Below are 12063 nucleotides of genomic sequence, written 5' to 3'. Positions count from 1 at the left end.
CACCTAATCTTGTTTTTCAGGTCCAGTTCCTGGTGGACCACGGCGCCATGATCGAGCACGTGGACTTCAGCGGCATGCGACCTCTGGACCGGGCCGTGGGTTGCAGGAACACGTCGGTGGTGGTGGCTCTGCTCAAGAAAGGCGCCAAGATAGGTGAGACCGCATGACGCCTGGCGCGCAGATCGTCTTGCACCCGTGGCTGCTTCACTCATGAGCCTGCTGCCGTGAGACCAGCATGAGGCGCATGGCAGACCAGTCACAAAAATGGCAACCAGAACCACGACTGGCGTTCATTGCGTGACGCTGATTTTAAATGTGCCACATGACCTCATCAGAATAGATTTTTTTTGAGGGGGTAATTTTTTGCTCAAAACTCCAAAAAGCGACATGCGTAGTTGCACGATATTTGAGGTTCGCCATGACGACCCAAAAAAAATGGTCAGAACTGCTTTAAAAATATTAGTTCTATGCTTCAGCCTCAAATATGGACGTCAGATAGATATTCTCAGATTTTCAGCACAGGACAAGTTCCTCAGTTGTGGCGTGAAAATATCTTTTAATATAAAAGGGCAATCCAACACAGTCCTTTATATATGAATTTCAGCATCTGCTGAGCATTTATGTGCAATTTCAGCTCAAAATATTGTTTTGTAAGACCATTTCACTTGCTTCAAACCTTTATTCTTTTGAAAATATTAACAAGTGCTTCATTTAGTTATTGAGATTTTATTGCTCGTCGTGTGAAAAATAAATGCCGCAAAGGTATATTTGATATGATTGCACACGTTTTAAGATATCAGTGGGGGTGAAAGTTAATTACTTGTTTTAAAAACTCTTTCCAGGTCAAATGTTACTGTTTTAATACCAGATAATTTTGTTGAAATGAAGTCATATGTTTGTCAATATGATTACTTCCATCCATCCATTTTCTTCACCGCTTATCCTCATGAGGGTCGCGGGGAGTGCCAGAGCCTATTCCAGCTGTCATCGGGCAGGAGGCGGGGCACACCCTGAACTGGCTGCCAGCCGATTGCAGCAATATGATTACTTCTTTTCCCAAATGTAGTTTTTGCAGGGTAGCGTACGTCATTCTTCACCTCTCACCTTAGCTGCTGCTTTTTTTCTTTTTTTTTTTTTGCGTGTTTGCCATTTGGACTTTGTCTTTCCGGCATGTCAATCCTTCTTCCAGTCGCACCCTTTCTCTTCCCCCATCCCGAACGCAGGTTGTCCATAGCGCTTGTGGTGTTTTCATTTCTCTTCAACTTACTTTGCCAAATCTCCGTCCGCTTCTGACTGCTGCAATTTATTTCTTTTCTTTTCTCACTCCTCTACCTCCACGGCCTCTTGTCCTCTCTCTTTTTCTCCTCCTCCACTTCCTCCTGCTCTCACCTTTAACCCCGCCCACCCCCTTCGCCCCGCCGCTCTCTCCGGTCCCAGGATGTCAGACGCTGCCCAGTAGGCCCCGAGGTAAAGCCAAGGCTGTCGACTTCCCACCCCAGCAGGCATTTTGACAGCTCTATCTCCTTTATGTGTTGTCCGTGTTTCTTCCTGAGCGCCGGCGCGCCAGCTTTTTTAGCCTTAGCTAACTAAAGAGACTCGTAGGTGTGAGCTTGGAGGTAGATGGGCCGAGCCGCTTCCCGGCAGCATGGATGCATGACGGCAGCCTCCGAGCGACACCCACCGCGCGGTTGTTGTTGTCTTTTTAGCAGGAAGTGCATGCACGACATTGTACCCGCGCTACCCCCGCACCGAGGCGGCTCACAGTCAGCCTGACGCCACTAGACGCCTTCGGCTTCGGCGGCGTGACTCCTCTCCGCCGCCTTGTGTTTCCTGTGGCTTTTTTGTGTGTGTGTGTGTTTCTTGTGCTTTTGTGGTGTTTGTGTGTAAAACGACTTCAGCCTGACGTATTTAATGCATCCACAAAAGACACACAATGCTGTACTTTGTCCATATTTTGCAATTTCAGAACAGTGATGGGCACAGTTTTGTGCTCAACAGCCATCATTTCATATGTAAAACAGGTTAGATGGGGCAGGTTATTCATAGATCAAGTACATTTAAAAAAAATCAAACAATTAACGCTAATCTAAAATACTATGTGTAAAGAAAATTAATTTTGTAATATTTATAACATTTTTTTCCCCTCAAGATTCTATCCACTACACCACATGAAGTTTTTTTTTTCCATTTTTGCAAATTAATTACAAATAAAATGAGTGTTCACAGCCTTTGCAACAAAGCTTCATGTTTCTACAGTACAGCTAAATACGAGTACTCCAACTGTGGTAAACATGATATGTAATTTTTTTTTTAAATAAGTTTGAGGAACTCTAAAATTAGTAATAAGAATAATCTTTTTTACATAGTCATTGTGGGGTGTTTGTTGAATTTAGTGAGGGGGGGTGAATCTGTTTTGTAATAAAACTGTAATGTGGGAAAAGTAAAGTGCTGTGACTCCACATGCATTGTACATATGAAATATTAATGATACATTTGGAGGGTTTTAACCTTTAGAAAAGAAGATGGTTATATTTTCAGCGAGCCACCCTTGCAAAAGATACTAGTTTCAAGTAGAAAAGCAGCGGCGATCTTTTCTTGACAGTGTACTGCCTTGTTTTCCTCTTCCATCCGCCATTCTTCCCCATCTGTTACTTTATTCATATTATTGTGACCATACCCACCTGGATACACTGGCTTGGTCATATTTATTTTCATTTCTTCTATTTTGAGAGACGTGCATGTTGTCTGCTGAATGTAAAATATATATATATATATATATATATCTATACATATTCAAGGAAAACACTTTTAGTTGTATTTGCAATTACAATCCAGGAGATATCCGGTGGGATACACTTGCGGTCACCTACGACTGTGCGTTTATTATGAATGTGTAGGTGTTTTTGTGTATGTGCGTGTGTGTCGTTTTGACTTCCTTCCTCTCTTCCTTCTCTCCCTCGATCGAGTATGTCCCAACACGCCACGGTCCTGACTTTCCCGTCTTCCCCTTGTAACGCAGGTCCGGCCACGTGGGCCATGGCCACTTCCAAGCCCGACATCATGATCATCCTGCTCAGCAAGCTCATCGAGGAGGGCGACGGCTTTTACAAGGTGCGAGAACGAGCTTCCTTCAAACACAATGACCTTGTCTACAGCAGTAACGAGTAAACTTGAACTATTTTAGGGGAGGTGGGGACCAAATTATGCTAGGCGGGAAATAAAGAAAAATAATTCAGGCCCACCCAAAATGTTCGTAACGTAACTGTTTAACCAATAAGTACCGTAATTTCCGGCCGATAAGCTGGGACTTTTTTCACATGCTTTCAAAATTAAGTGTGAAGCCTCCAAATAGGATATATTTTTTTTGTCAATAGCTGCGGGTATGTGCTACATTCAGCGGCGTGGAAATGTGAATTTGTGACTAATAGCGGGAATAAGCAAGGATTGACTGTAAACACAGATTTGTGGCGCTCTCCCAACAGAAGGGGAAGGTGAAGGAGGCGGCACAGCGCTACCAGTACGCCCTCAAAAAGTTCCCACGGGAAGGCTTCAGCGAGGACCTCAAGACCTTCAGGGAGCTCAAGGTTTCGCTCTTCCTCAACCTATCCCGATGTCGGAGAAAAATGAACGTGAGTCCACAGTGGGTCAGCAAAGATCCCAAATAACGTGATCGGCGATGTAGTTTATCTGCTGGTTCAGAGTTCAGAAGGGTTGTCTTGTGTCCAGGACTTTGGGATGGCTGAAGAGTTTGCTACCAAGGCCCTGGAGCTGAAACCCAAATCCTACGAGGCCTACTATGCCCGGGCCCGGGCCAAGCGTAGCAGCAGGTACGCAATCTCATCTGGTTGACTTGTTTTGGGAAAAAAAAAAAAAAAAAATCTTCATTTTAATATGTAGATTACCTGAAATACATCTTTGAAAACAAAGTAACGATCAAAGTTTATCACCTTTGCAAAGAGGTCACATGGTGACATCTGGCAAAGCAAAAGTCTCACAACTAGATTTTTATACATGGAAAGGATCCAGACCAGGACACATCACCGTCAATTATCCATCCATCCAGTAAATGCAACTGAAATACATTTTACAATAAAACGCTTCCCGTTGCATTTCCAGGCAATTTCCTGAAGCCCTGGAGGACCTGAATGAAGCCTTAAAGCAGTGCCCCAACAACCGAGAGATCCAGCGGCTCCTGCAGCGCGTGGAGGAGGAGTGTCACCAACTGAGCCAGGGGGAGCTCCAGCCTCCAGACCTGGAGCTGGAGCCTCCCCCCTCCCCGCCTCCCACGCCTCCCCCCGAGGACGAAGAGTGCCTGTCCCTCTCCATGCCTCTCCCGCCTCCCCCGGAGCCCCGTCTGGAGGACATGGAGCCTGTTCAGGATCTCTTTGAGGACGAGGACTACTTAGAGCAGGAGCTGGAGGCCATGTCCATGGGTCTGCCCCCACCGGAGTCCCTCGGCAATCCCTCAATTCTCCCCATCATTCAGAGCCCCCCAATGTCGCCCACACACGCAGAGCAGATCTACCTAGCTGGAAGTTCTCCAATGGCGCAGCCTTACGAGTACCACCCTACCTCCTCCTCCATGTCTTCCCCCACCCGCGGGCCTTACCAGAGCACGCCGCCCTCCCTCTCGCCCACACATCATAATTCCCACTACCGACACAGCCCCCCGCATACCTCCCCGGTGCACCAGCCGTCCTACCGCTTTAGCCCGCCTCCAATGGGGGGTGGCGGGCAGCCGATGGACCGGCAGAGCCCGCCGCCCTCCCCTCTGCGCCGGGCTGCCCAGTATAGAGCCAGTCCGCCGGTGGAGAGCGTTTGTCTGTACCGATCGCAGTCGGGCTCACCTGTGCGCTACCAGACGGAGCAGCACCCTGGCCGACCCAAATCCCCCCTTTCCAAAATGAGCAGCCAGCGCTCCTTCCAGCTGAGCTCACAGCCTTCGCTGTCGTCCCAGCATCACCAAGCCCAAGGCCTTCGTTTGCAGCCCTCCATCGCCCAAATCGTGCGCACCAACCAGCCCAGTGGCGTGATGGGCAACAGCGGCTACGGGGGGCAGATGGGCCATTCCATGGGTAGCCGTTACCAGGGCAGCTCGGCGGACGTGGACGGTCGACTGGTGTACCAGCCCTCGCTGGATGGGCGCTCTATGTCGCAGGTGCAAGCCAGCCTCAGCTCTGGCGCCCTCTGTCAGCACGGCGGCCGAGGAGGGGTCATGGAGTCTGGCCTCTTGAAGGACGAGCTACCCCAGCGCCCCTCCTCTGCCTACCGCGCCAGCAGCGGGGGTCCGGCGGGCATCCGTTACAGTCAGACGCCTCAGATCAGTCGCAGCCAGTCCGCCGCCTACTACCCCGTCTCTGAGCATGTGCTGGAGCGCCCCAACGCCATGCCGCCCTGCCAGCTGGGCTCCCCTGAGGTCCCGCATATGGTCAGACGCCCTGTCAGTGCCAACACCACTGAGATAAAGCCACACGTGCCCACCCCCAGGCCTCTCATCCACTCGCAGAGCGTAGGCCTTCGTTTCTCTCCCTCCAGTAACAACATCTCCACCGGCTCCACCTCAAACCTGGCGCCAGGCTTCAGGCCATCCTCCTCCATTCAGCAGATGGAGATCCCCCTGCAGCCCACCTACGAACACCCCTGCGATGACATGTCCCCAATCTCTCCCTCGCAGGGCGGCGGGGTTCTGTATCAGGGTGAGCCCACCCGATCACGGAACACCCCCTTTATGGGCGTCATAGACAAGACAGCGCGGACTCAGCAGTACCTGCACCAGGCCTCTCGCTCCCGCGCCATGACGTCCATGGACTCGGCCATCAGCCCTACGTCGCCCGGCCAGCTGGTCCAGCAGGGGTCCACCTACAGCCCGCCCACCTCACTGGGAAACATTGCGTACTACAACAAGACCAACAACGCACAGAACGGACACCTACTGGAGGAGGACTACTACCCCCAGACACCGCCGCAATCGCTGGGCAAGCTTGCCAACGGCTCACGCGGCACCGGGGATATCCTGGAGCGGGTCAGCCAGGTGCCCACCTACCCGGATGTGAAGGTGGCCAGGACTCTGCCCGTGGCACAGGCCTACCAGGACAACATGTACCGCCAGCTCTCCCGAGAATCCCGCGCGCAAGGGCCCTCTTCACCCATCAAACCAAAGAGACCGTTTGTGGAATCCAACGTGTGACGGCTCGGACTGCGACGAGCAAAAACTCTTAGCGACAGGAAGACGGACTCGAAACAATTCCTGCGAGAGGGACTGCACACACTTTTAAGGGTCTTGGACTTCAACACGACTGACTAAAACACCATGACTTCACCATCCTGTAACGCCCAACGGGCTCGATTCCAAGTTCTGGACAGTGACCAGTTCACTTCTTCCAAAAACTGCAGTGACGTTGACTAATCCTTGGACTGGTGGACTCTTATCTTGCGTGTTCTTCACCATGGTCGCTAGTAGGCTCTGTTCAATGTAATACAATACTATATGATTAATGATGTACATTGCTCGGCAGAATACAAAAATGACTCAATAACTTCAGTACTAATAGAGAACAAATGACCATATTTATAATTAAATTATGTATTGTACATAGAAGTCAGAGGAAGCGTCGTTTGAATCGTATACCGTTCATGCTGCCTTGGTGTCCCAGCTGCTGGTCCAAGAAGGGACGGACTCACGGAAGCTCGCATGTGGAGTATCATTTCCCGGAACAAGGTTTACTGATCAGTTCTTCACCAACGGATTTAACGTGTTCTACACAAGACTGGGAAGTTCGGGAATGTGCCAAAAAAAAAAAAAAAACAACTGCCCAAACTGGTTGACGTTCGCCTTTTAAGCCAACACCGCTTTTAAACGTCAGTTAAATTAAGGCCCTGGGAACCGGATCCAAACGGCCGAGATACGTTGGACCCGGGCAGAGGCTCACCGAAGACTTAAAGATGAAAAGCAAGCAAATGCACTCTTGCCCCGCCTTCCCTCCTTCCTTCCTTCCGGTTTCTTTGCATTTCCGACACAAGCGCCCTAAAAGGTGCACTTTACATTTTTCCGTTTCGCATTCTATTCGTCACATCCCAGCAAGCCGTGTCAAGACTATCATAGACGATATTTAAGATGATCTTTTTAAGACTTGCAAAGATGTAACGTCTCTCTAGCACAAGTTGTACAGGTACGGTCCGATGGCCAGTCCGAAATGTTTGCATCCGGCACAGTCGAAATCAATAATCCGGCTTTGTCTGAAAAGTGCGATATTCCCCCCCCCCCCAAAACAAAAAAAAGAAAAAAAATCTATAAAGTTGACACACAAGTTTCAATATTTTTCTGTTACGACACCCAAGCTTCTTCTCAGTGAAAGAGTTAAAAACCCAGTTTTTATTCGTACACGGGGTTGTGGGTATTTTCAACACTTTTCATTGCAGTCACGAGGAATGTGGTTATTGAATCCTTTCGGATGGTTTAACTCGTGAAAAGGTTCAAACCCCACACTTCACCACAACTCCGCTGAGGAAATGTGTTCCAAAACGCACTTTTCCCAGTTGAAAGGTCTCAACACTCATTTGTTGCACCTGCATCAGATGTTGGGACTCCTCGTTATTGCACAATAAGCAATGTACACTTATCGATATCACAACCCGAACCGCCTCAAATCCCGCCAACGGGAGTGCCACCTGGTACCGTGGACGTCCCGCTGATCATTTCCGAGATGGCGTCACCTGTATTATACTTTCAGATCTTCTAAGTGAAGCTATCCAAGGGTGTATGGTTCAAATCTGTGTGTATATTAGCTGGCTGTAAATAGTCTGATGCATGTTCTATTCTCAAGCGGAAACATGTATAGCAGGCTGGTGTGTGTCCTCCTCTATCATCCCCCCCCCGACCCGTTTCTTTTATTTTACAATTAATGTATTTGCTTGCCGAGCAGAGTTCTCTTGTCTGTACATGTGAGCTTTCAGATCGCTGTGATATATAAAAACATAATTAAAAAAAATCAGCAGAATGTGTTTTTATCTCATGCTAACTGATTGTAACCTGTACAGTACAATGTATTGAGGGGGAAAAAAACATTTATAAATGGTTGCCTACTGAAACACAGCATCTTTAGTCGTTTATTGTCTGCGACGTGATTTTTAAAGCGCTACATGGACAGACAAGTGGTAAATAATAAAATGAGTTAAATAAGTTAAATAAAGACTGTCCCACATAAAAACAAGTTGGTACTGGAATTCCACCAACAATTAACAGGAAGTGTGTAGCGGCAAATGACTTTTGCACCCGGTATCCTCATAATTTACATTTCATCTACCATTAACCACAAAAAAATTATGAGCTTGAAGTAAGGTCAGCTCAAATTAAACGTACCACATTAAATCAAAATGGCAGGCAGATGCAGTTTTCATGCATCTTATGATGAACAGGTGGAAAATGGCAATATTTTGTAAACACTAAAAAGGTAATTCAAGAACGCTTTGATTTGGTCTTGTGCATTGGCAGGATGTGTAGAAATAAAAACTTTATTCTCCCAAAAAAATATGCTATACATGGTTTGGGGAGACCCGAAAATGCATCATAACCTTTAGAGCGGAACTTGACCACACAAAAAACTTTCTTTTTGCTAGTCGTATACAGTATATTATTTTATGTCCATGTAGAGAGTGCAATGAAACATTTCAACATGATCCAAATAAAACTGGTATGTTTTCTGGAATACATTATTAAACCCTTCCCCGCAAAAAAAAAAAAAAAAAAAAAAAAAAAGATGGTATTGAAATACTTGAGTAAGTTCTCTTAGCGTCTAGTTCCACTTGGTCTTGCGCATCACAAAGTGGACCAGTCCGGGCACAAGCATCACAATCAGCGGCACCGAGGCGAACTTGACAAAAAACAGCACGTAATAGAGCGCCGGTGGTCGCAGCGGCAGCGGTGCCCAGCACACCCAGTAGAGGGCCACGGACGACAGCGCCAGTGACAGGGCCTGAGGCCGCCGGGACAGCGGCCAGCCACCGGGCTTCCAGTGCTGGCCTAGGCCCAGGCCCAGCAGGGCCCCGCAATCCCGAGCCAGCGATGTGAACGGGGCCACGTCGGGACGAACCCAGTCGGAGTGACTGCACCACTTTTTCGCCAGCGCCAAAGACCTACGAGGTGATAGAAAGATTTGATTTCACAATCTTGGCTATCATCACATTTCTTTTGGTGATTGGGTCCTGTGAGTTCTGGGCAATTCACAGCATTTTCATTATTCATAGTCCGAAATGTGTGTATTAGTTTTTTTGTTGGGAGGCACAATGTAGTAGTGGCAACTTGATTTGAATATTGTTGTCACCAAAGGTCGCTGGCGTATTGCCAATCATTTTCACAAGTGGATCATTTCTTCTAGCACACCATCAGCTCATGACCTCGCATGACACGGTAATATGTCACAAGCGCAGTGATTGGACAGGAACAATCAGATAATGAGACAGCGAACAGGACTCACCAGGTGAGGTCGACGCCCAGCTGCCGAAGTCCGACGTTCAGCATCAGCGTGCCGAACAGCATGGACGCGGTGAGGCCGACGTAGAAGCTGAACGAGCGCCGTTCCGGGACTCTGTTGTTCAGGTACATTCCTACCACAAGACCTACAACAAAGCCGTGTCAATTTGCATACACGACGCGTCAAAACTGTATTTGTCGGGTCTATTTGCACACACACGATAATAATAAAAAAAAAAAGTCCTGACAGACAGCAGCTGAAAGATGCTCAGACCTGCAATGGAACCGGTAACCACCTGGTGAGGGAAGTGGGCTAAGATAAACACTCTGGAGATGCCGACGACCAGGAGCAAAGCGCCGTAGAGGAGGTAGGGTGCGTAGGTACATGGTATGCTGAAACACAATATACAAGTTTCTCGCTTATTTTTTTTTTTTTAAGTTACGAGCTACATTTCAGTTTTATCTACTATTGGAGCCCACACATGTGACCAAGTGATAGTTGCCGCAGTCCAGCATGAGTACTTCAACGTGAGGGCTGCGTCAAATACTTTAGAAGATGTGGAGGACCACCAGTTTTGGTTGTGTGGTGTCAGTCCACCCGGGGAGAAAATTATTGATTAATACGCTTTTAACGGACTAGAAACTGTGTTACAGTGGAAAAATAACTTTTTTTGCTATGTTTTTGTTTTTTTTGCTTTAATTCATGTTTCAGCTGGTGGGTGTGAGGCGTGGCCACCTGGGAGCTTTATAATACAAACAGACAGATATTTAGCACAAAGTCCCCTCAGAAAGCTTTTGTATTATTAGTCATTTTTTGCAGATCTTCAGTTAATCCAGTTCCGATCTTGGTCACATAACTAACAACCATTTTCAATCGGTATTGACGGCCTTACCTGTAATTGCGGCGGTACAGGTACGACCGCAGGGAGGAGGCCACCACCCACCAGACCGCCGCAGTGACCATGGCGTGACCTGATGGGCTCCCTGATGAGAAAGAGGAAAGCATAGTCAAATAAAAAAAGATGAAGAAAATAGAGTGAAGAGTTGGTGCACAAATAGCCTCATAAAAATAAAGTAATCTCACCCGGGCCATTTTCACAAGTGGAGGAGTATTGCTGAACCTTGGGCCACTTGTTGGCAAACACGTGCGATTCACCGATCCACCAGAATGGCCTTTCGCCAAAAAGCACACTAGAAAATAAATTGGGGAAGAATAAAAAAATCTTTCGAGCAACCATTTTAACATATTGTGATGTAATTCTGGGCCTGATACATAAGCCACCTTTGGCCCTCCGCCATCCACCCCCGCTGTAGTGACAGCCTATCCTCAAAGTCCCTAAAAGTGGTAAAAATGTCTTCGTTTGAGTTGACAGCTCTTCAAAACTTGAATCATTACAAATCATGTCCACGTGGGGTCAATTTCATCAATGTGTATGTTTTTAATGCAATCTGGTAAAACTGAGTAGCAAGCAACCACCATGAAACTCCGCGAAGGAAACCTGGAGATGAGATTCAAACTCAGAACTTCAAAACTAAGAGGCAGTTGTGCTCACCACTCATACACCATGCTCCCCCCCCCCCTTTTTCATATTGCAATTCTTCACTTTATTTCCATTTCTGTCAACAATATTCATACGAGAGCCGCTCAGTTACATTCTCACGCCCGGACGCCCTGACTTGATCCAACGCCTAAGTTTGAAAGGCCGTTTGTGCGTTTCGTCTTAGAAATATTACTCTATTCCTTTTCATTTTAATATTTTTATAATATCACAACAGCCAATCACCAGGACCGACCTGAAGGCACCCCACCCATATTTTACAGTATTTACACAGGCGTTTTTTCATCTTTAAAAATGTGGTTAAGTCAACAATTTTTTATTTGTGGCTTTTGAGCATGTATGCTAGAGCACTCTCTGGTTGAAAAACAAAGTGTTTACAGATGTTTTTTTTTTTTTTTACATATTTTCGTATCGTTCATAAGATCTAAAAAAATGGATCGAAAACAAAAACACCAAAGAGACAACTAATGCAATATTACAAAAAAAAAAAAACATTTTTTTTTTAACGAGCCACGGTTCCACCTTTTCATGTTTCACCTCGGGCGGTATTCCATCTTGGACCGCACCTCCCCAAAAATGCAAAATACTTTAATAATAATGTACGACTGGTAATGTCACTAAATTTGGAGGGTAAAATTGACGTTTATTTAAAAAAATAAGATGTTAAAAAATTGTATAAATATACCTTTTGAGCATCAAGTTGAGCCACTCTGTGACGGCGGCCACCCACAACACCGCGATCCCGGTCCGCCGGCAAAAGAAGTATGTGCACGGGAAGACGAACAGGAAGGCCGCCTTGGGGCCGCCGGCGTGGGCGAGGAGCAGCCAGAGTTTCTCCAAGCTCTTCGTCCTGTACTGGAGACTTTCAGCCATCCATATGCCGTGCTTGTGGATGCACTCCATCACTTTCCGCGCTGTGTGTCAATTAATATGCCGATGAAAGGAGCGGCTTCTCGGAAGGGCGTGCTTCCGCCTCTCGGCCACTAGAGTTCGCCCTCGGACACCGTAAAACGTCACACTTTTAATCGCGCACGC

General features: G+C 47.2%; 2 protein-coding genes across 5 annotated transcripts in view; one reads left to right on the top strand and one right to left on the bottom strand.

The window, feature by feature from the left end:
• The window catches only part of tanc2b (tetratricopeptide repeat, ankyrin repeat and coiled-coil containing 2b), a 99685-nt gene extending 91615 nt beyond the window's left edge, over positions 1 to 8070 (top strand). For all 3 annotated transcript variants that reach the window (XM_061810643.1, XM_061810642.1, XM_061810641.1), the window contains 5 exons: positions 21 to 153; positions 3020 to 3111; positions 3483 to 3629; positions 3727 to 3827; positions 4117 to 8070. In XM_061810643.1, the coding sequence (XP_061666627.1) occupies positions 21 to 153; positions 3020 to 3111; positions 3483 to 3629; positions 3727 to 3827; positions 4117 to 6187 (2544 nt within the window). In that variant the 3' untranslated portion in view covers positions 6188 to 8070. The remainder of the gene's footprint in view (positions 1 to 20; positions 154 to 3019; positions 3112 to 3482; positions 3630 to 3726; positions 3828 to 4116) is intronic.
• A 157-nt stretch (positions 8071 to 8227) lies between these two features.
• On the bottom strand, positions 8228 to 11944 carry g6pc3 (glucose-6-phosphatase catalytic subunit 3). 2 transcript variants are annotated; one of them, XM_061810649.1, is made up of 6 exons: positions 10752 to 11071; positions 10554 to 10660; positions 10363 to 10453; positions 9744 to 9862; positions 9474 to 9615; positions 8228 to 9132 (listed from the first exon to the last, which is right to left on the bottom strand). In XM_061810649.1, the coding sequence occupies exons 1-6, from the start codon at positions 10766 to 10768 to the stop codon at positions 8793 to 8795; spliced, it is 816 nt and encodes a 271-aa protein (XP_061666633.1). In that variant the 5' UTR covers positions 10769 to 11071; the 3' UTR covers positions 8228 to 8792. The 2 variants fall into 2 exon arrangements, with proteins under 2 accessions (XP_061666633.1, XP_061666632.1); XM_061810648.1 differs by lacking the exon at positions 10752 to 11071 and adding an exon at positions 11714 to 11944 and having other exon boundaries at positions 8237 to 9132.
• Between the last annotated feature and the right edge of the window lie 119 nt (positions 11945 to 12063).

This window comes from Syngnathoides biaculeatus, chromosome 22 (genome assembly GCF_019802595.1).
Source record: "Syngnathoides biaculeatus isolate LvHL_M chromosome 22, ASM1980259v1, whole genome shotgun sequence".
NCBI classification, from domain to species: Eukaryota; Metazoa; Chordata; class Actinopteri; order Syngnathiformes; family Syngnathidae; genus Syngnathoides; species Syngnathoides biaculeatus.
Note: the sequence above shows the minus strand (reverse complement) of the source record. Positions and strands in the feature narration are given on the sequence as shown.

What these genes read in the sequence shown, in the direction of transcription:
- g6pc3 (XM_061810648.1), bottom strand. Translation starts at nt 11,931, where the DNA reads ATGGAGTGCATCCACAAGCACGGCATATGGATGGCTGAAAGTCTCCAG. An exon ending in CTCAACTTGATGCTCAAAAG is followed by an intron (nt 10,661 to 11,713) that starts GTATATTTATAC and finishes TTTATTTTCTAG; the next exon opens with TGTGCTTTTTGGCGAAAGGC. An exon ending in CTGTACCGCCGCAATTACAG is followed by an intron (nt 9,863 to 10,362) that starts GTAAGGCCGTCA and finishes ATTGTGTTTCAG; the next exon opens with CATACCATGTACCTACGCAC.